The sequence below is a fragment of the Artemia sp. Qi Xiang Cuo genome, chromosome 7 (assembly GCF_049724085.1).
Source record: "Artemia sp. Qi Xiang Cuo chromosome 7, ASM4972408v1, whole genome shotgun sequence".
NCBI classification, from domain to species: Eukaryota; Metazoa; Arthropoda; class Branchiopoda; order Anostraca; family Artemiidae; genus Artemia; species Artemia sp. Qi Xiang Cuo.
In genome coordinates, this window is record NC_142800.1 from 7,229,712 (window position 1) to 7,253,822 (window position 24,111).

The 24,111-nt window shown below is 35.5% G+C and overlaps 1 protein-coding gene across 1 annotated transcript in view; it reads left to right on the forward strand.

Moving 5' to 3' along the window:
- Positions 1–23,379, forward strand: part of LOC148949897 (angiotensin-converting enzyme-like) — a 114,520-nt gene extending 91,141 nt beyond the window's left edge. The window contains exons 6-8 of the mRNA XM_089091621.1: positions 3,152–3,350; positions 8,195–8,363; positions 23,268–23,379. Coding sequence (XP_088947747.1) covers positions 3,152–3,350; positions 8,195–8,363; positions 23,268–23,379 — 480 coding nt within the window. The remainder of the gene's footprint in view (positions 1–3,151; positions 3,351–8,194; positions 8,364–23,267) is intronic.
- Positions 23,380–24,111: the final 732 nt, after the last annotated feature.

Below are 24,111 nucleotides of genomic sequence, written 5' to 3' on the forward strand. Positions count from 1 at the left end.
GACCAGATAAATCTTTGGAAGAAAAATAAGTTTTTTACCACCACTTGAACAATTAAAAGAAACAAAGGTTCGGCAATATTTGTTTCCTAATGATAAAAGACAAGCCGGGGGAAAAGTTAAAGGTTAAATAAAACAATACAACATCACAAAGGAACCATTTCTAATTTAAGGTCCTTTTTGACGTCAAGAAAACGCTCAAATTGTCTGCGTTTAGAAGACAAGCGACAGCGAGAATATATATATATATATATATATATATATATATATATATATATATATATATATATATATATATATATATATAGATACATATATATATATATATATATATATATATATATATATATATATATATATATATATATATATATATATATATATATATATATATATATATATATATATAAATATGCGGTGATGTGTCAAAAATAAAAAAAAGAGCAAAGAAACACGCGGTTAGAAGACATGCGACTTCGAGTATGTGAGCAGGTCAAAAATAAAAATGAAGAGCAAATACACACGCAGTTAGAAGAAAAACGGCGGTGCGTCAAAAATGAAATGAAGAGCAAAACCACGCGGTTAGAAGACATTTGACACCCAGCGTGTGAGCAGGTCAAAAACAAAAAGGAAGAGCATAGACTCGCGGTTAGAAGAAATGCAACACCGAAAATGTGAGCTAGTCAATGAAAATCAACCTGGACAGCGAGAACCAAAACCTGTCAAAATTGAATACTATAGCGATAATGATTGGGATTGGGATTTTGACACGACTAAGGTCGTCAATGCCTACCATACCTTTGTTAAAAAAAAAAAAGGTTTGGTGATACGTATTTCATAATGACGAAAGATAATCCGAGGTTAAAGGAACCAAACAAAGTAAAATGATAGCGATGATGATTGGGTTTTGGATTTGGACTTGGATAAGGTCATCAATGCCTACCATACTTTTTAAAATCAAAAATATACACTAGATAAATCGTTGGAAGAAAAATAAGTTTTGTCCCACCACCTGAACAATTAAAAGAAACAAAGGTTCGGCGATATGTCTGTCTTAATGACAAATACAAGCCAAGGCAGAAGAAGAAGTTTCGTCTGACCACCTGAACAATCAAAAGAAACAAAGGTGGTCGTCAAAGCCTTCCATATCTTTGAAAATTAAAAACCTGGACTAGATAATTCGTTCGAAGAAAAGAAAGTTTTTTGTCCCTCCACCTGAACAATTAAAAGAAACAAAGGTTCGGCGACATGTCTTTCATAATGACAAAAGAAAAGCCTGCCTCGTACTGAGTGCCGGGGCCCAACATATATATATATATATATATATATATATATATATATATATATATATATATATATATATATATATATATATATATATATATATATATATATATATATATATATATATATATATATATATATATATATATATATATATATATATATATATATATATATATATATATATATATATATATATATATATATATATATATATATATATATACATTACAAAAAAAAAATCAATATATACAAGTCCACAACATACCGAGTGCCGGGGTTCGGCTTCGAAATCAGCTGCGAATTTTTTTGTCTTAATTGGCATATTGACATTTCTGGCCATTAAAACGATCTAAAAAGGCTACAACTTTAAGGAAGAATTTCTATTTTTTCCGTGGTGGTTGTATCGAAATTTTGGTAAAGCCATGATATCAAGAAGAGGCTCTCTTTGTCTGCAGTTACAAGATAAGTGACAATGAGAATCAATATATACAAGCCTGTCGCGTAGCGATGCCAGGACCCGGCCTCAGTTACATAGTTTTTATTTCTTCTTAAAATTGGGAAATTGACATTTTTGGCTACAAGAACGATCTAAATAGGTTACAGCTTTAAGAAGGATTTCCTATTTTTCCCAAAGGTTCAAGGTTTAATTTTAAAATATCTCTACAAAATAGACATAAATACAGGGATACAGCCAAAGTGGCTGTATCAAACCAATGGTGACGTTAGGAAATCAGAAAAGGCTCAAATTGTCTGCGGTTTGTTGACAAGCGACAAATAGAATCTATACATAGAAGCCTGCCACTTGCCAAGTACCAAGGCCAAGGCCCTCTTGTGAATTAGAGTTTCCCTTGCTCAGGATCTGACAGGTATAGGTTTTACGCTGTTCAGAAAAAGCAGTTTGCTTTTTGGTGGACCTCATTTTTTATGGGGGAATCAATTGTTTTCTATCTATCCTTCTGCACTAGGGCACCCTTAGCCCAAAGGCTTAAAGATATAAGTTTTGAACCAATAGGAAAAGTTTTTGACCCTTTTTCCAGCCCTGTCACTTCCCCCAATACAAAATCCGTGTTCCTCTTTGCCAGGGCAAGGGCTATTGAAGGTTTCAAGCCAGTCGAAAAAATGTGTAGATTTATTTTTGCATTCACTGTGTGGGGGATCAACATCTTAACAAAAAAACATTTTTGGCCCATGTTTTGATGAGTCTATGCCCCTAGACTAAATTTTGCTTTGTACATTAAGGCACCCTTGGCAAAGGTCATGTGGATGCGAGTTTTAATCTTTTTTTGTCCATTTTTGGGACTCATAGCGCCCTCCCCCTCCAAAGAAAACGTGTGTTTCTCTTACTCCGGTGAATGACCTCTAAAAATCTTCTGTTTTTTCATCATAAAATCAAAATATAATAGTTGACAAAATAAAAAATTTACTGCCACTCTGCCAGGGGCTGTGGAGGTCATTTCATCCTTGATGTCTTATTTATTTCATTTTTTTTACGAATCTGAAAAAAAATGTTTGTCTGAAAATTTTGACCAGATATCTGGGGGGGTTTCTGGTGGCCGAATAGTAGAAAAAGACACGGGAGGGGGGCCAGCTACCCTCCAGTCATTGAGGACCTTAAAAATCTGACTGGAAATCTCCATTTTGAATTGAATTTGCCCCCTCACAAGTATCCCCAACCACCCCTTTCATAGGAAGTGCTCGAGGAAAAAAAAAACGAATAAAAAATTATATATGGAAGGCACATGTTTGGTAAGGCTGGAACGCTACCTGTGATTGTTGCGAGGAAAATGAGTCTAACAATCACGATAATTTGGATTCAAATGTCTGTGGAAACTATTAAATGTTTCAACTTTTTATATATTTATTTCAGCCACTGTACCTCCAGCTGCACGCATACATTCGCAGAAGGCTTTATGAAACCTACGGTGATGTTGTAGATCTTACTGGCCCTCTGCCTGGTCATTTGCTAGGGGATATGTGGGGCAGGTTTTGGATCAACCTTGAAACTTTGGCTACCCCGTATCCAAACCGAACCTCAGTTGACCCTACTCCAGAAATGATTGCGCAAGGTGAATATTTAAACTTTTTTTTTTTTTGTTTAGCACTTTGTTCAAGAGCACTAGATAGTTTTATTTATAAGGTAGGCGAACTCATCGGTCATTGTAAGAATAAAAAATAGAAATGTCAGTTTCTTGGCTTTATTTGCCAAGACAGATATTTTACAAGTAAACAAAAAAAAAAGCTGCTAAAGTTACAAGAAGGGATTCACAAATCCAAACGATTTAATTTCTGGTGGAAAAACTCCTCTAACGGTCTTTGAGCACAAAAATCGTTCCACCAGTTAATGGGACTGACATGTTACCTGATTTGACAGATTGTCATCGTCAAAATATATTTCTGTCTATATCTTGTGCTTTGGTAAAACGATCAATTCTGGGGACATTGAACAATCCTTGGGAAGCGCTAAGCTCAATCTTACTAGGTAAAACAACACTACAAGTTTTTTGCAACTTTTTTTTATATATATAATGGGTTTAGCACAAACAACAGAACTATTAGCGATACGCTTGTGGGCCTTTATAAGAACATGTACATTAATCACCGAAACCAAGGTTCTAGCCTAGTCTGACCCAGCAAAATAAAGAATATAATTATTTTGACTAGCGTGTAGCAATAGATTAGTGGCGATTTAATGTGCGTGCGAGCTTTACAATGCTTATGAACAAACTGGTAAAACGATCCCTCCGTGGTTGAATTATTTCTAAAATTCTTTATAGTTTCAAAATTTCTTGATTTCTAATTTTGTTATGACTGAAACCATAGGATGTAACATGTATTTTTTCAAGTGATTTGTTGTGTCCTTTCATATCCTTTAAATCGAAGCTTGCAGCCAAATAAGATTCCTATGCTTGCTACGCCCTATGATAACTTCTATACACCTTTTTTTTGAAAAAAGGAAATGCCAAAGAAATTCCAACTTCAAGTCATGGTCACAGCAATGCCTTTTGGATTTTCATGAACGCTCTAGGATGCCGGCTTGAGATTATCCATTTGATAATACCTAGGGTCTGAAAGGCAAATGATGGGTCTGAATTATAAAATAAGGGTGTGAATTATTTTTATCAACAATGATACCGGGATTTCTTTCTTCGGAAGCTGTGGAATGGGGATTATCTTGGAGGTAATACTGTTGGTGTTGACTATGTTTACGAAAACAGATCAAATGTCATTTACTAACATTGAAGCCAACTTGTGATGTCTGACCCCAACCACCGAAATTTTCAAGGTTATTTTGGATAAATTGTCAGTCAGAACTATTACAGCTGCACCCACTAGTTTTGAATTGTCTGCACAAGATTGAGGAGGTTCGATTGAATATTCAGCGAAAATTTATGTAGAAGATGAACAGATTCGGTTCGATAATAGCACCCTGAGAAACACCAATTAAAACAGTTGTAGACGAGGAAAATTGAGGAATGAAACCAGAGTTCAAAATTGTCACAACTTGGTTTCTGTGTAATAGGATGTCCTATAAACATCGTGTAATAGAAACATTTATAGGTGTAGCTTCAAATCTAGGAACTCTTGAAAAAAAAACTGTATCAAAAGCTTTTGATTAGTCTAGAATAGTGGTTCTCAAACTTCTTTAGACACTCTACCCCTTTTTACCCACAAAACATTTTACGTACACCTTCTCATTTACTGGTACTAAGTAAACTATAGCAAAAATATAAATAAAATATCAGTCCTAGAGTTGAAGGTTGTTTTATGTTTTGTCCGCCGGCCGCGTACCCCCAAAGGGTACGTGCACCACAGTTTGAGAGTCACTGGTCTAGAAGAATCATATCGATGGAAATAGATTTGTGAAGTAATGTTATGATATAGTCATACGTCTGTAGAAGATTAGTGTTAACAGATTTGCCGGATAAGAAGTCATAAATGAATGATTTAAGAATTTGGTCGCCCCTGCTCATTTTCAAATACGTGTTTAATCCAGAAAAATAAGGGAGAATGATCCAGTTTGGAAAGAAACACTTGCCTTACTTCTGGCTTAAAAGCTAACTTAAATATACAATATGCTAAAATAAAGTTACGCTTGTCAACTACACAGCAGTCTAGATACTTTTTCTTCCTTATGGTATGGAAAATTCTGTTCTCACAATAAGCTATACAACTTTCGATTGCTCTTCAATAGAATTAAAAGAATTGTTAGTTACGTCTTTTAGTTCTGGACCAAACAGTACGGTATGTCTTTTCAAACAGTTCGTGGTAACGAACTGTAAGTAAGGAGCGACCCGGCTCAATGGTAACCGAAACTCTAAAAAACGGAATTTTGATACCAATAGATACATCAAAAGAATCAGATTTTAATTCTGATTTCAAATATATAAGTTTCATCAGGTTTAATCTTACCTATCAAAAGTTACGCACCTGAGAAAATTTGGCTGATTTTCGAAAAAAGGGGGAAAGCCCCCTAAAAGTTATAGAACCTTAATGAAAATCTCACCATCATATTCAGCGTATCAGAAAATTTTACTGTAGAGGTTTCAAGCTTCTGTCTACAAAAATAGAAAATTTTGCATTTTTTACAGAAATAAAGAACAGATATGCGCTGTTAGTTGTTTTTTACTCTTTTTTTGTTTTTTTTCCCAGGGTTGATCGGAACGATCCAACCCCTTTAAAATACATAGGAGGAGTTATTGTAACGGGCATTAGAACTTTTATTTGCGTTTACAATTGACCAAAAAAAATGGAGGGCAATTAGGCCCCCTTCCACGCTCATTGTTTACCCAAAGTCACCTGATCAAAATTTTGAGATAGCCATTTTGTTCAGCATGATCGAAAATATTATAAATTTGTCTTTTAAGATGACTTAATCCCTCGAAGCCCCTAGGAGGAGGGTTGAAAGTTATGAACTTTACCCAATGTTAACATGTAGTATTGGTTATTGGGACCCGGCTCAATGGTAACCGAAACTCTAGAAAACGGCATTTTGATACAAATAGATGCATCAAAAGAATTGGATGTTGATGCTGATTTCAAATATATAAGTTTCATCAAGTTTAATCCTACCCATCAAAAGTTACGCGCCTGAGAAAATTTGGCTGATTTTCGAAAAAAGGGGGAAAGACCCCCTAAAAGTTATAGAACCTTAATGAAAATCACACCATCATATTCCGCGTATCAGAGAACCGTACTGTAGAGGGTTCAATTTCCTATCTACAAAAATGTGGGATTTTGCATTTTTTGCCAAAAGAAAGATCACGGGTACGTGTTTATTTTTTTTTTTTTTTATCCAGGGGTGATCGTATCGACCCAATGGTCCTAGAATATAGTGGGAGGGCTCATTGGAATGGAAATTAAAAGTTCTAGTGCCCTTTGTAAGTGACAAAAAAAAATGGAGGGCAACTAGGCCCCCTCCAACGCTCATTGTTTTCCCAAAGTCACCTGATCAAAATTTGTAGATAGCCATTTTGTTCAGCATGTTCGAAAATATTATAAGTATGTTTTTTAGGATGACTTAATCCCCCAAAGTTCCCGGGAGGAGGGCTGAAAGTTATGGACTTTACCCAATGTTAACATATATAGTATTGGTTATTGGGAAGTATACAGTACAGACGTTTTCAGGGGATAATTTTGTTTTAATTATTCATGTACTGTGAGCCAAGATCAAAACCTGCATTTATTCAAAAACGTTCAAAAATTAAATAAAAAAAAACAAGTTTTTTTAGCTGAAAGTAAGGAACGACGTTAAAACGAACAAAAATTATTCCGTATATGAAAGGGGCTGTCCCCTGCTCAACGCTTCGCTCTTTACGCTAAAGTTTTTATTGTTTTAAAAATTAAAGTTGTGAGACAGAGTCAAACTTTAGCGTAAAGAGCGAGGCTTTGAGGAGGGGAAAGCCCCTTTCGTATACGGAATAATTTCTGTTCGTTTTAAGTTTTAATGTCGCTCCTTACTTTCAGTTAAAAATACTTGTTTTTTTTATTTAATCACCATTAAAAATAGACTAAATTTGGCACAATGAATTTCTCCGTACCTCTAGCTTAAAGACTAACTGTCATAATTACATATGTTACATGTCAAAATGAAATTACACATTCAGAGGCGGTTTTAGGGGAGACAGAGGGGGGGGGGCTTGCTCCAGGCGCAGAAATTTTAGGGACACAAATTGTTAAAAAGAAATAATCTAAGGGTTATAATCATTTGCAACTTTGAAAATTTATTTTTATCAAAATAAAGTAGAGGGCACAGTTGGCAATAAGTAAAAGCAAATTGAATCTGAAATTTTCATTTTTCTCATATCTCCATCACCATTCTTTGAAAATAAAAGTAAATAGCAATAAAAGTAAGATGTTGCGATCATTTAGATCCCATTCAGTTGTTTCACGAACTCTAAGATACGAAAATGTGATTCAACAAAGACACGTTTCCTCAAAGGAACTTAAAGATGTTTTAGAATTGTTTGTGCAATCCGGAGATGAAGGCGCCCTTGCATAATGCCTATCGGATATTATTAGCGATCACAGCGTCGGTGGCCAGTAACGAGGGGTCGTTTAATGAACTCAAATTAAAATTACGACTAGATAATTTAGCACTAATGAATATAGAACATGAAGAACTTAAAGCAATCAATTAGGACGAGATAATTATTATTTCGCAGGAGCTAAAGTAAGAAAAGTCAGATTAAAAAAAAAAAAAGGAAAATGTTCTTAATAAATGAAAATTGTATTAATAATTGAATATTTTTCTTAAAATTTTGCCTAATTTTTTGGGAGACATAGTGGGGGGGGGGGGGAGGGGTTAGTCAAGATTTTGCCCTGGATGCAAGAGGGGCCAGAACCGCCACTGTACACATTCCAAATACTCAAAACAGTATACCGCTTCACTATTAATTTTGGATTATTTTAGGCTACACACCCAGAAAAATGTTTGATATAGCTGAAGAATTCTACACCTCTATGGGTCTCAGACCACTGCCACCAAATTTCTTCAACTTGTCAATGATTGAAAAACCAGATGATAGAGACGTTGTTTGCCACGCCACTGCCTGGGATTTTTACGATGGTCAAGATTTCAGGTTAGTCAACTATAAAAATCCTAAGAAAATTGTTAAGTACAATACACTATCAAAGTCGGATATAAAGACAGTTTTTTTTTGGGGTGGGGGTTGGTAGGAGCCTAAAGCAGCCCGATTTAGGCTACTTGCCTTTAAACGATGTGTTATGGAAATATTTTGTGATATACATTGTCAAATTCAGACATGCACACGGTAGTTTTTTTCCGGGGGAGGGGGGCTTTTTGATGAGGAGAGAGGTTTGGGGAAAGAGGCACATATTTTAAAAACATCGGAGGAGAGGGGCAGATTTTAAGCACAATCAAAAATTGCTTGATTATAGATAACATATAAATAAACTCAAAGAACAATTGGGAGGGACACACGGGCTTAAACGCCCCAACCCTACATAATTGTATTGCTGAACTGTATGCAATTACAAGCACTATGATTCTCGTCACGATAACGACACTAACAAGATAGTAATGCATTGCCTGTGAAAAAATGACGGAAAAGTGCTTACCGCAATTTTTTCTGCTGATCTAAGGGACATTCTAGTATTTTATGCTAAAGTTGACTGAATGAATTTGTTTGAAAAATAGAAAAATAGATGTCCTTTTTCATTTGTTAGCCTGGCGGAATAACGTGTATATTAAATCAACATTAATATTTACCATTAGTGCTTCCATCTATCTTACGCATGGAATTACAACGAGACCTAAGAAATTATTTAAATGTATTTTTCTAAAGTAATGAAAGCGCAGCTACAAGTATTGCATAATTAAATGCTCTATTGTACATGTACCTCACGGAGCGAAAGGGAGCAATGAAAAGAGAATTGGAGTTTGTTTATTGAGAGGCAGATTACATAGGCCTGCGGGATTGAAACTTTTGAAATATACCAGCGAAATTTTTAATGTATCTCATGTTATTTAGTCTGTTGTTTTGAAAATGGTCATTTTTGTCTTCCTTAGGTCAGATTTTCTTTTTTTTTTACAAAATTACAAGGGTGTTTTTGATAAGAACCTTACTTGAAGAGAGATTATCTAAAAAAAATTGCATTTAATATCTGACAACAGTGTTTTTATCCATTCAAATCCATTTAAAATAATCAATTCATGGCCAGACGAAGTGATTTTTCAGGAATTGACTGTTTTGAAATGGTTAAACGGATGAAAACTACGGTTGTCAGGCCACATGAGCTGCCTCTGGTCGATAAAGGAGCATAAGACTCCCTTAAACTTAAACTCTTGAAAGGACATTATGGTGCAGAAGGAAATGATATATATTCTTAGGAAAATATTTTTGAAAAGCTCTTAGAAAAACCCAACAGTTGAAATTTGTCTGGGATATTCGTTACATCTACTTTAGAGAACGAATCCTATTTATTACCCAGAAATAGCTTCTGAACATCTGGACTAAAAAATTTGTTTCGAATAAGTGTTTAAATATTCTTCCAAGGTTTTTGAAATAATCAGTGTCTCTTTAAATGGCTTAGTCAGTTCGATAATCCAAATAATTAGTTTAGCTCATTTTTCACTGTGCACACATGCAGGAACCCTTGATTTTACATATTATATGTTTTATGTTTTTTAATATGTAAAATCATATTATATGATTTTACATATATATGTCCCATATATCTTGGGACATTCCAAATTACATTGAGCAGGCACTTGCTTTGGGATTTTCTTATGGCTGTATCGAGAAGGGAGCTGGTATTCTTAGAAACCACAAACAAGAAATTCGTAAAATTAAATAATCAGGACCTTGTGTATCAACCTCCTGACTTTAAATCGTTTAACATTCACTCAAGAACTCACTGTATTTACTAGCTTTTAATTTCACCATTTCTTGAATTCACTCCAATAAGTGAATTTTAGGAAGCAATGTGCAACGTGCGAAACCTCAGATGGTGGAATTAGATAAAGGAGACCGGATAATGGTGGTATTACCCCACAGACTTTTCAAGTGGGTTATTTTGCTCGCGTATTGTAATGCCTTTTCAATTTCATCTGACATCTATTCAAGTAATAAACTAATTATTGTTGTCCTTTGGTAGCTGCCCTTTAATCGTATTTAATTAATTTTTTTCTTGTACCACCAAAGTTATATTGTAGAACAAGCATATTTTTGAATACCGAGAAACGGAAAGACATAACATATTTTTTTTATGTCTTTTGTTAACTGCCAAAATAATGAAGAGGGTACCCGCTGGGCTTGTCCCTTAAATTGTGGGGACAAGGTAGACAGCCTTCAACGCTTCCCATACTTCTCTTCTAAGTGAATTTGCATCTAGCAATCAGTAAAACCAGGAATCTCCCCGTATTCCTGGATAAACCTGCTCTACTATTAACATTTTCAGCTCCACCCACGGACTGATATTGGACTCTGTGTGATTACTTGCTGTATGAAATATGCCGCCGGATGATACTGGTGCGAAAGAGAGACTGATGCGGAATGCCGTGTTGAATTTCGCAGTAAGGGCGTATAAAGCAGGGAATCAAAGTGCGGATATAATGAGGCAAGCTGCAAAGTTCTTTGAGTTGGATGATATACGGAATGCAAAGAAATTACTGTGGTCTGATGCAGGCCAGACAACTAAGCGAACTAATCGTGACAAACCTACAGACCATATATTCGATATCATAAAAGCACTGAAACAATGCGATGACAACAAAGTCAATTTGCCGTGTTTTGTTATCTATCAGCCTGACGAAGTTTCTGTGATTGCCGGATAAATCTCAGCGACACTGACCAGGAAAGTGAATGAGCTTAGTGTTAAGTTTGACAGTTTTCTGAGATCCGCGAGTCAGTCCCAACCGGCAGCCTCCTCTGTTCCACTGCAGACTGCAACAGTGCCGAATTATGCAGTCGTGCTAAAGCATCCCCGAAAGGACTGGACGATCCTGTTTCACGAAAGGATTATCTCGATAAAGCATGTGGAAGCAACTGTAGAAATATTGTGGAACTGAAAACTCATAAAACCGACTGGAAAGTTGTTCTGAACGATCAAGAGGCTGGGAAATCAGTTGCACAGGCTTTTGCTAAGTCCGACTCAATTATTGAAGCAAAAGTGTCCAGTCCTATGTTCTTTGGCATAATCAGATTTGTGAGTCAGATTGTGCTGATGCCTCTCAGATTGGTAAAACAAGATCGTTTAGACTGAAATTTGTGACCAAGCAGCATCTAGCCTCCGCGATGAAATCTACGCTTATTATAGGCTACGAAAGAATTCTAGTCGAGGACTTTCATTTTCTCCCGATGTGATGCTATAAGTGTCAGGCCAATGGGAATATTGCAAAGGACTGCTCTAGTAAAGCGAGATGCTCTAACTGCAGAGGAGGCGACACTGATTTTAAGGACACCCCGTGCCAGAATCAGGTAGCTCCGATAAGCACCCCTGCTACATTTTCAGTTGTCCAGAAGCCAAAAAGGCCCTATTTAAGCGATGACTAGCTCCAACGCTCTGAAAATAGTGACGTGGAACATAAATGGCGGAGTACTATCTAAATTACCACTTTTAGAAAACCTTGCTAACAAATCTGACATTGCGTGCGTGCCGGAGCATTTCCTGTCAGCTGAGGGCCTATGGGTAGTGTAAGTGTCAGGCCTATGGGCATATTGCAAAGGACTGCTCTAATAAAGCAAGATGCTCTAACTGCAGAGGAGGCGACGCTAATTCTAGGAACACCCCGTGCCAGAACCAGACGAAGTGCGCCCTCTGTGTCTCTGATAAGCACCCCTGCTACAGTTTCTGTTGTCCAGAAGCCAAAAAGGCCCTATCTAAGCGATGACTAGCTCCAGCACTCTGAAAATAGAGACGTGGAACATAAATGGCGGAGTACTATCTAAATTACCACTTTTAGAAAACCTTGCTAACAAATCTGACATTGTGTGCGTGCAGGAACATTTCCTGTCGGCTGAGGGACTCTAGCTCTTATAACTAAATGAAAACGTAAATGTGCTTGGTATTCCTTCTAGGAGGACGGGAAGAGGTCGTCCCTCTGGTGGTGTTGCTACCATTGTCCGTGCCTCGCTTCGTGCCTCAAAGTTTAAAGAAGCGGACTTTTATGTTGCAGTGAAAATTTAATCTCAGTGAACAGTGAATCTCAGTCTATATGCCAACGGACTACAAGACTGTCTAATCTGACAGTCTGACAGATGTTTAATATTGCTTGCGGAAAAGTAGCCGCTGTTGCTACATTATGCGCAGCGGAAAATTTTTTCTGTATTATTGCCAGAGATATGAACTCCAACCTCTCTGATGCTAATGATCCGAGAAGTCAAATACTGCTCACAGCCTGCCCGAGTCTCTGGGTACTGAGAAACAGAGTAGACTTCACGTCTGTGCATAATTCCGGTTCCACGTCCTTTCTCGACTTTCTGCTCTGCTCTCCCGACTTGAGGGCTCACGGTGACTGTGAGGTTGATATCGGCTTCTGTGTTTCTGATCAACTTCCAGTGGCTAATACCTTCATTATTAATGACCTCCTGAATAGTGCTCCAAATGATGCTCCAAGGAGAAAAGGTGGTTCCAGAAGACTGATTGGCAAAACGCTAATTTAGCCCTATTCATGTCCGCGTGTGACGGGATCCTGGAAAAGATTAAAGTCCTTTTCCAGCTACTACTCCATAGCTCGCCGATTGCCTGTGATGAGAAACAACTATTTCTAAATATCTAATGTAGTGAAATAAACCACACCTTGCGCTGTGCAGAAAAAACCGCGGTTCATATTCGTAAAGTGAGAATGAGTCAGAAGTTCCAGGATGGTCGGAAAACCCAGCTTTGGTTAATGCGTGTCAACAAGCTAAAATGTGGTATAGTCTGTGGATTGATTCGGGCCGTCCTAAACAAGGCGTCGTAAACAGTGTTAGATTGTATACAAAGCGACATTTCTCCAAATGTCTAGCCTCACATCGCTCTCGTGTGATTGATGAAAACAGTGAGTCGCTACGTGTCGATCCAAATAAAATTTGGAAATTCATCAAGAAGAATCAATCTGCAAAAGTGCCCTGTAACGAATCCGCCCCTAGTGAAAGTGAATGGAATAGTTATTTAACGAGCGATTTTGCTTCACCTGATCCTGCATTGGAGTTCAAGTTTGAGAGAGATCTTGATCTCTGTTTAGAATCTTTGGAACCGGGTCCTGGCCACGTAGTGAGTGTGTCGGATGTTCGTTCGGCTATCCTTAAACTAAAAAAGAAGTACTCTAAAGGAGTAGATAATATTTGTGTTATGCATCTGATTCTCGGTAGTGAACTGTTAACAGTACCTCTAGCACTTATGTTCCAAATGATTTTTAGTTGCGTTCTAGTGCCAGATATTTATTGCACCGGTGTAATTACCCCTGTCATCAAGAAAGGTAGAGACCCATCTGAATGTTGTTCTTACGGCCCGATAGCCGTTGCTCCCGTTTTTTGTAAATTGATGGAGTTATTAGTTATTGATGAGATAAATTATGTTTGTAGTATGTCAGATTCGCAGATCGGTTTCAAGAGAAATATTAGCCGCGAGCACGTGCATAGCCTATTGTCTAATGTTTCATTGGACGCAGATGCTAAAGGAGAAACCATGGTACTTGCAGGCCATGACGTCCGCAGGGCTTTTGATTCGGGTATCCATGCATAACTGCTTGTCTCTGCGGTTAAGAGAGGTCTTGACAGATCTATAATTGCTACATATAGTAACATGTAATTTATGTTGTACGTTAGAGTAAGGGTAGTAAAAACCAGAGCCCGACTGTATCCGATTCCTCATCCCAGCACAGAAAGGCATTCGCCAAGAGGCTTTATCATCACCGCCACTTTATAATAACAGTATCACCGAGGCTTAGAAGCCGGAGAAAACGTGCTTTATTTTTCGTGGAATTGATTTGTCTCTTGTTAATTATACCGACGACATTTTAAATCTGAGTAGATCTGTCAGCGCCATAGAGAGTAATTTCAGAGTTTTGTCTAATGAATATGCTAGCATAAGCCTAGAATTCAACTCCAGCAAAAGCGAGGCGGTCGTTTTTAATTGTCGTAATAAAGAGTCGGCGCCAGTTATATTTGCACTAGGCAGTAATGTAGTTACTGCAGCAGCGTCAATGACTTACCTTGGTTTGCCAATTGGGTCTAATCTTAAAGCTACCCGGTCCATCCTAATAAATGATCTCAAACGGAAAGTTCGAAAAGCGTATAGGATAATTTTGTCATGTAAACGCCTATATAACCGCCGCATTCAAAAATTGATCTTCTACTCCTTTGCCACCCTTCATATCTTAGCTTTATCACCTTTTTGGTCTTTGTTTACTTATGATGATAAAAAAAACAATCCGTACGGTGTTCTATAAGTTTGAAAAATATCTGCTTAGCGTTCCCCCCTGGCGAAGCAACCACCAGATTTCAGCATGTTACGGACTCGACGACCCCTTCATGGTGATCACGACCAGGAGGGAAAAGTTCTTGAAGTCTTTAGACCCAACGCATAATATGTATGAAGCTATAGTCAGCAATGTGTAATGGTTGTCTTTTTATGTAAATAGTTTCGCCATTGTTTTTTTTTTAGTTATTGAAGTATTAATTTAAGTTGTTCGTTCGTTTGATGTGTTTTGTTGTTTTCTTTTCATTTTTTCTCTACTCCTTTTTTACTTTTTTGTATTGTTAAAGATGGGTAATAAAAATCATTCATTCATTCAATATTTTTATACAAGATACTACAACTAGTATGTCACTCCAGCACCAAGTCACCTGAGAATAATACAGCTACGCACGCTCCTCCTACATCCCAATATATTGAAAGCTTCACTTTTTACCCCCTCTCAAGAAGTTCGGATTTCCCTTAAATCTTTCTTTAAGACATTTATATTTCTATAAGAAAAATATAAATGTTTTTACTTTTATAGCTTTAATAAATCAAATAATATTAACATTTTGATTATTAAATATCACTATATGTATATTAAACTGACAATGCACATTCATTTGTATTTTTTTCAGTAAAGTGCAAATTATGTTCTGGCCTTGGGAAGGCATAGGGGTTTTCAGCTCTACTCATGTTAATTTCTGCTCGCTTTGACTTTGACTCAGTTATTTATTGTAATGTCTGTTCGTTTTGGGTTTCATTTATTGATCGATGCTGATTTGTGGTATTTTCACGCTTGGTAGATTATTTGATTTTATTTTTGCTCATTTTTGATTTAATGGAGTTCTTTACTTTTCTTTGAAAAACTTATTTTGTGGAAATTTTTTTTAAATTAATTTCTGTTCGTTTTATAGTGACACAGTCTTTTCAGGGAAAAATAAATTAATACTTTAAATCTTTTTGTATTTTTAGACTTTATAGTTTGTCTTGCTATTTGTATGCCGGAGAAAAATTTTCAGCAATTTTTAACAACATATACCCTTTTAAAAATCTGGACACAAATAGTGGTGTTTAATTTAGTTTCATACCTCCTCTAGTTGACCTGAAATAGAACACTTGATACCATTTGCAAAAAAAATCTGTTTACTTTCTTTCATAGCTTGGATACACTTACGCTGTTTTGATTTGGTTAAATCTTAAGAGCAGAAGTAGCCCCGAAAGTTTGAACATAATACACTCAATCGTTCTTGTGATACTGCTTAGATGCATTTTTGGGAATTAAAATTAACATAGTGTATTTTGATTTAATCCTAAGGCAACATTTAGTCTTTAAACATATTGATGAAATGGGAGGGTGGGCGTATGAGGGGAGGGGCTAGTTGGCCTTCAATCGCTTTCAAATATTAATAAGGGCATTAGTCCTTCCTGTTTTTAATCGAATTAGCACTTTTCGACGTTCCTACTACAACTCCTTCGATACAAAGTGCCCTGGTCTAAACAAAAGAAAAAAAAAATAATAATACATTGTACCCACATCGATGTTTACTATAAAAATGTCAAGCCTTCCAATTACTTTCGACTATTAAAAAGGGTATTAGCCCTTTTAATTTCTAATCGAATGAGCCGTTTTTGATGTTTCTACGACAAGGTTTTCTATAAAAAACCTTATATACCCCCAGGGCATAGCTTACCACCCTTGCTCAGAGGGCTGTGGGGGAGTGTCCCCCTCAAAAACATAATTTATATTTGGAAATGAACAACGCTGAACAAAATGGCTATCTCAAAATTTTGATAGGATGTGTTTGGGGAAATGGTGGGCTTGGAAGGGGTGTTAGTTGTCTTCCAATAACTTTCGAGTATTAAAAAGGGCACAAACCACTCCAATTTCCAATCGAATGAGCTCTTTTCCAAGTTTCTACCACAATTCCTTTGATACGAAGTGCCCTGATCTAAAGAAAAAAAATAACAATAATACATTGTGCCAACTTCGTTCTTTACTTAGGCAGCGTGATTTGGCTGCCTATTATTGGATTATTAAAGAAGTCCGATTTCTAACAACGATGTCTACTAAACTATAAACTTTTGGTTTTCTTTTTTAAGGTTTTTGAATTGTTGCAATCCCTTCTTAAAATATATACAAATATTTTGCAATTACCAGCCACTGAGCCCCGGCATTCGGCCCACAGCAGGCTTCTCTATATGAATTCGCATTGTCGCTTGTCTTGTAACCCCTAACAATTTACTGCCTTTTCATACTGGAGTCTTTTCAAAGATATTTGATCATTAAAGCATGTTTTTGGACCATTATCTAGCGGTTATAAAAGCATTAATGATTTGTCTAGCGGTTATTAATGCATTATTAAAACATGTTTTTGAACTATTGTTTAGCGATTCTGAACTGAACTTAAAAATTTTTTCCACTTTTTTCATGTCTTAAGAAGACATTGCTTATACTTGTAAGAACAGAAATTGGGTAATAATGTTTTTTTAACAACGATTTCTACTAAGCTTCAAACTTTTGGTTTTCTTTCTTAGTGTTTTAGAATTGTTGTAATTCCTTGTCTAAGATCAAATCATCATTTTTAATAGTTGCAGTTTTTTTGGAGGCCTTCCAACTGACATTATATAACTGGTTGCGTTCAAACCTGTAAGCTTAATCAAGTAGCGAGTTGATTATATCTAACAAAAAATACACTAATTTTAAAATTTTTCAGCCATTTTTCTGGTTTGAATTAAACATTAAAATTGAAAATTTTCAATTTTTCCACATACGTTTGACAAGTGTTATGACATCATTGCATTTTTCACTACATGACGTCATTTCCAAGAATAAAATCCTTGTATTTTGTCCAATAATATAATAAACTAATTTTTGAATTTTCAGGCATTTTTCTAGTTTGAATTAAAACATTCTAATAGTGTAATAATAGCGTTCTAATAGTGTACTTCTTTTTTTGATGATCTGACTCTAGTTTTAGGAGTTATGGGCTATTTCGTTTTTTATTATGGGACGTGATTGTCTCTTATTAGGTTGCTAGCAACCGCTGCAATCTGGATGTCTGCCATGATTTGTTCTTTGCTAGGTTTCAGCTATCTTCACAGCCATAATACCGATGAAACTTAGTTAATCCGTATGTATAATAAACTATACCGACCTCTATTTAACTCTTACTAGGTTGCTAGCTACTGCTGTAAACCCGGATTATAATAAGCTATATTATCCTTCATGTAAAGTTGCCTATACAAGTTAGTATAAACAAGAGTTCGTTATTTATTAAAACTTTTAATATAACTACCGCTGCAAGCCAGATTAACTGAAAACTGAAAATCTTCTGGAAAGACAGATGCTATTTGTGTTGGCTGGGCTACCCTTCTTCTTCTTTCTTGGGCTGCCAATTGTCTCTGCAGATCCGCTGCAACGCGGATTAAATGAAAATTGAAAATCATCTGGAAAGACAGGTGCTGTTTCTGTTGGCTGGGCTACCCTTCTTTTTCTTTCTTGGGTTGTCCATTGTCTCTGTAGATCTATTTCTAGTGAAACAACTCCCTGGCCACTGCAAGGCTTGTATCTCTTCTCATCTAGCCTGTCAGGCGTTGCATGTCTTTCTCCATTTCTTGTACTTTTTGCTAAATATAACAATAGAAAACTTTTATTTTCTTTGTATATGTTGTCCTTTAGAATTTGCTTTTTTTGCCTCGGCTTGTCTTTTTTCATTATGAAAAACATTACGCCGAACCTTTGTCTTTTATAACAGAGGCTGATGCAGTATCAAGTTTTGGAGGCTTTATAATATGTTGAACTTTGACTTTTGCCACGGCATGTCTTTTGTTATTATAAAACACATATTTTCGAACTTTTGTTTTCTTAAAAAAGGCCTGACAGGTATAAATGACCCCATCCATGTCAAAATCCAAACCCAATCGTCATCGCTATCATTTTTGACTGTGAAACCGTATCTTTGCTGTTCATTTTCTTTTTTCATTCGCTCTAAACGTCGTTTTTGCACATCTGATAACCGCCCGTATTTTTGCTGATCATTTTCATTTTTGACACGTTTTTGGATTTTGATTACTTCAGATACTTTAGCAATGGTCTATTCTTCAGCTGCCCGTATTGGTGTTGTCGCAACTAATGGTCAAGCTTATCTTTTGTCCTTATGAAAAATATATAGTCGAACCTTTGTTTTCTTAACAAAGGCCTAGTAAGTATTGATGACCTCATTTATGTCAAAATTTTAAACCCAATCATCATCACTTTCATTTTCCACTGTGAAACCGTATCTTTTCTGTTCATTTTCATTTTTCATACGCTGTAATTTTCGGTTTCGATTATATTATAACCGCGCGTGCCTTTGCTGTATATTTTCATTTTTCATACGATCTAATTCTCATATTCGTTTATCTTCTAACCACGCGTGTCATTGCTGTTCATTTTCATTTTTGATAAGTTTTAGGATTTTGATTACTTCAGACGCTTTAGCAATGGCCTTTTCTTTAGCTGCCCCTATTGGTGTTGCCACAACTGATGGTTCAGGTTGTCGCTTTTCACATATTATCACGTTTGATAGTTTAGGTGTTGGTTCCACAGAATCGTCATTATCTGCAACTGCAACTTTTTGTTTTTTGGGTCTTTTGTTAGACATTGTGTTGGATAAATAACTGATTGTGTTAGATTAATAACTTACTACATATGGAAACTTACGTGGCTTATATAAGAGGAATGACGTCATAAAATGTCTTGATGTTATGACTTACATAACTTCATTGTAATTTTTTACGTCCATAACTTTCTTGTAATTTTTACTACATGGCCTCATTTGCAGAAACCAAACTTTATGCTCTTAACGATTTTTTCAGAGACTTCTGACCTATTTAAATCGATGTTTAATGTGAAAATATCCCAAGATACCAATTTTCTTATAAAATATCGAGCGGTTTTCAAGAAACTGAACAAATACATACATACAGAAATACATACACCATTATTACTCACATATAAAAATAGTATATACTATCTTTACAAACAAGAAATAATTCTATGTAGGTATATATGAAACGGGGAGCCCACCGACGTTGCCGCGGTGCCCCGGCAATTGACACGCGACAGGTGTGTATGGATATATGGATTATTACTGTCGATTGTCTTCTAAATGCAGACAATTTGAAACTTTTCTTGATGCCCTGACGTCCAAATAGGCCTTAAATTAGAAGTAATACCTTTGTATAATTATGTTTTTTTTATTGGACATATAGCTTTTGCCTTGGCTTGTCTTTTGTCATTATGAGAAACATTACCCCGAACCTTTGTTTCTTATAACAAAGGCTGATGCACCATCAAGCTTTGGAGGTTTTATAATATGTTGAACGTTGACTGTTGCCACGGCTTGTCTTTTTTCATAATAAAATACATATCGTCGAACTTTTGTTTTCTTAAAAAAGGCCTGATAAGTATAAATCACCTCAGCAATGTCAAAATCCAAACCCAATCGTCATCGCTATCATTTTTTACTATGAAACCGTATCTTTGCTGTTCATTTTCTTTTTTTATTCCCTCTAATTGTCGTTTTCCTACATCTAATAACCGCCCGTGTCTTTTCTGATCATTATCATTTTTGACACGTTTTTGGATTTTGATTATTTCAGATACTTTAGCAATGGCCTTTTCTTTAGCTGCTCGTATCGGTGTTGTCACAACTGGAGGTCCAGCTTGTCTTTTGTCTTTATAAAACACATATCGACGAACCTTTGTTTTCTTAACAAAGGCCGTGTAAGTATTGATGACCTCATTCATGTCAAAATTCCAAACCCAGTAAATATCACTGTCATTTTCGACTGTGAAACTGTATCTTTGCTGTTCATTTTCATTTTTCCTACGCTCTAATTCTCATTTTGGTTTATCTTCTAACCGCGTGTGTCTTTTTTGTAGATTTCCATTTTTCATACTCTCTAATTCTCATATTTGTTTATCTTCTAACCGCGCGTGTCTTTGTTGTTCATTTTAATTTTTGACACGTTTTAGGATTTTGATTACCATACTTTTTCAGACGCTTTAGCAATGGCCTTTTCTTTAGCTGCCCGTATTGGTGTTGCCGCAACTGATGGTTCAAGTTGTCGCTTTTCACATATTATCACGTTTGATAGTTTAGGTGTTGGTTCCACAGAATCGTCATTAACTGCAACTGCAAATTTTTGTTTTTTGGGTCTTTCTTTAGACATTGTGTTGGAAAAATAACTGATTGTGTTAGATTAATAACTGACTACATTTGGAAACTTACGTGGCTTATATAAGAGGAATGGTGTCATAAAATGTCTTGATGCCATGACTTACATCACTTCATTTAAATTTTTATATGCATAGCGTCATTGTAATTTATACTACATGATGTCATTTGTAAAAACAAAAGTAATGCTCTTAACGATTTTTCTCAGACTTCTGACCTATTTAGATAGTTGTTTTTGCAAAAATATCCCAAGATATCTATTTTCCGAAAACAATTTGGAGCAGTTTTCAAGAAACAGAATAAATACATACATAAAAAAATACATGCACAATTATTACTCACATATAAAAATAGTATGTACTATCATTACAAACGGGAAATAATTGTATGTATATATATAGAACCGGGAGCCCACCGATGTCGCTGCCATGCCCCGGCACTTGACACGCGACAGGCATGTATGGACGTATGGATTCTCACTGTCGCTTGTTTTCTAAACGCAGACAATTTGAGCCTTTCCTTGATTCCCTGACGTTCAAATAGACCTAAATTAGAAGTAGAGCCTTTGTAAAATTATGTTTTTTTTTACCTTTAGCTTTTGCCTTGGCTTGTCTTTTGTCATTATGAAATACATATCGCCGAACCTTTGTTTCTTTTAATTGTTAAGGTGATGGAACAAAAATTAATTTTTCTTCCAACGATTTTTATATTCCAGGTTTTTGATAATCAACGGTATGGTAAGCATTGGTGACCTTATCCATGTCAAAATCCTAAGCCCAATCATCATCGCTATCTTTTCAATTTGTTTGGTTCGTTTTACCTCGGCTTGTCTTTCATCATTATAAAATACTTATCGTCGACCCTGTGTTTTTTAACAAAGGTATAGTAGGCATTGATGACCTTATTCATGGCAAATCTCCAAACCCAATCATCATTACTATTATTTTCTATTTTGACACGTTTAGATTCTCACTGCCCAGGTTGATTTTCATTGACTCGCCTACATGTTTGGTGTTGCCTGTCTTCTAACTGCTTTATCTTTGCTCTTAATTTTCAATTCTAACCCGCTGCCACTGTTCTTCTAACTGTGTAAGTATTTGCTCTTCGTTTTCATTTTTGACTCGCTTACATGCTCGGTGTTGCATGTCTTCTAACCGCGTTTGTATCTGCTTTTCATTTTCATTTTTGACACGCCACCGCTTTTCTTCTAACCATTTGCGTCTTTGCTCTTCATTTTAATTTTTGACTCGCTCACTTGCTCGGTGTCGCATGTCTTCTAACCACGTGTGTCTTTGCTCTTCATTTTCGTTTTTGACACGCTCTAATTGTCGTTTCAGCATATCTTTCAACTGTCCGCTATCGTTGCTGTTCATTTTCCTTTTTACACGTTTTTGGATTTTGATTACTTCAGACAGTTTAGCAATGGCCTTTACTTAAGCTGCACGTATTGGAGTTGTCGCAATTGATATATAAATGTCTGATGCGCTGCAAACTTAACAATCTTATTTGTGCTATGAATGACATTATATAAGAAATGCTTATATGATGTACTAACCTAGTACACGAAGTCACTTGCAAAAATCAAAATCAAGGCTCTTACTGAATTTTCGCAGACTTCTGAACTATCTAGATAGTTTTTTTATGCAAGAATATCCCAGGATACCAATTTTCCCGAAAAAACATGGAGCCGTTTTGGAGAAAAAATACATAAATACATATACAACTTTTGCTTGTGTATAAAGATAGTACATATTTATGTATTTATTTTTTCTATATTATATATATATAGCATTTATTTTGTAAATTAAAAAATTATGAAAAGCTTTATTCGTCCGTTATATACAAATCTTTTTATTTTTTGTTTCCCTTCCATCTCGTCCCATTTCATTTTGTCCCATTTTTCTGTTTTCTTATATTGAATTCTTTTCAAGGGTATGCTTTGTCTTTCTATACTTATCCATATAAAGCTTTATTTTTCTTTTTTTTACTTAAAAGCTTTATTGTCGTGGTTGAAAATAGTATAATTTTTTTATTTTTGTCCAGGGGAATTTATTTTCAACCTCTCTTTGAAAATTTTAGCAGAACATTTTTGGTGATTATTTTTGTAAAATGCCAGATATGACCTACGGAAGACATCAACGAGTTTAAATTGAGCTATGGACTATATAAAAAAATTTGTTCTTGGACAGCATTGCCATGACAAGTCCAAAAAAAGATTCATTGCTTATGGGCTATTTCAGTCTTTAGTTACAAAAGTTGGTCATGTTTGCCGATTATGCAGCGCAATATCCAGGAATAAATTATTTATATTTATATAATTCTCTGTATCTAACTATATTAAAACAATTTGCTTTATAGGATCAAAATGTGCACAAGGGTGGTATTTGAAGATTTTTTGACAATCCACCATGAACTTGGACACACTCAGTATCAAATGCAGTATTCTCATCTTCCTGTCTTTTACAAGTAAGTTAGGTAACAATTGTAAGTTAGGTAACATATTTAAATAAATTAAAATAAAAATTAACAAAAAGACTTTTTCAAAAGAAAGTTAAAGAGCCACATTAAACATAGAAGGAGCAAAAATGAAGTTAAATAGTAATTTAATCGTAAAACGAACATAAATAACTATCAATAGGCTAAATAAATGAAACCCAAAAAAAGAGGCTGCAATAAATAATTAAGTTAAACTTAGAACAAATAGAAACTACCAAAAACAGAAGCAGATATAAGACCTCCAATGCCCTTTAAGACCAGAAGATCATTTGTGCTTTACCGAAATCAAGTTTTCTTTCCTTCTTTGTGTTTTATCTGTCATAAAATCAGCAGAAGAAAGAAAGAAAATCACCATGATTACCATGACTACAGAACAGAACTAATGAAATGCCGGTTGATAGTTTAATATACTTAGATATTCATTCCTTAAAGTCTTAGCAGTTTTGGATTTGTTCATATTATAAATTAAAAAGTTCTTAGAATATATTTTGTTTTCATTAGAGCCTAAATGACACTCTGGTCTTTAGAAAACATAGGGGGCGCTATCCTTTAACTTTGATTGCATTTTTAAATTTATTGCAAAATGAAAGAGGTAAAAAATTACGTTTCAGTCTTTTGATTGCTATTTACAAATAACTTTTTTTCACAATGTAGGTTGTTATCTAGACTTTAAGACTAGTTAAACATAATTTTAATGTCAAAGGCT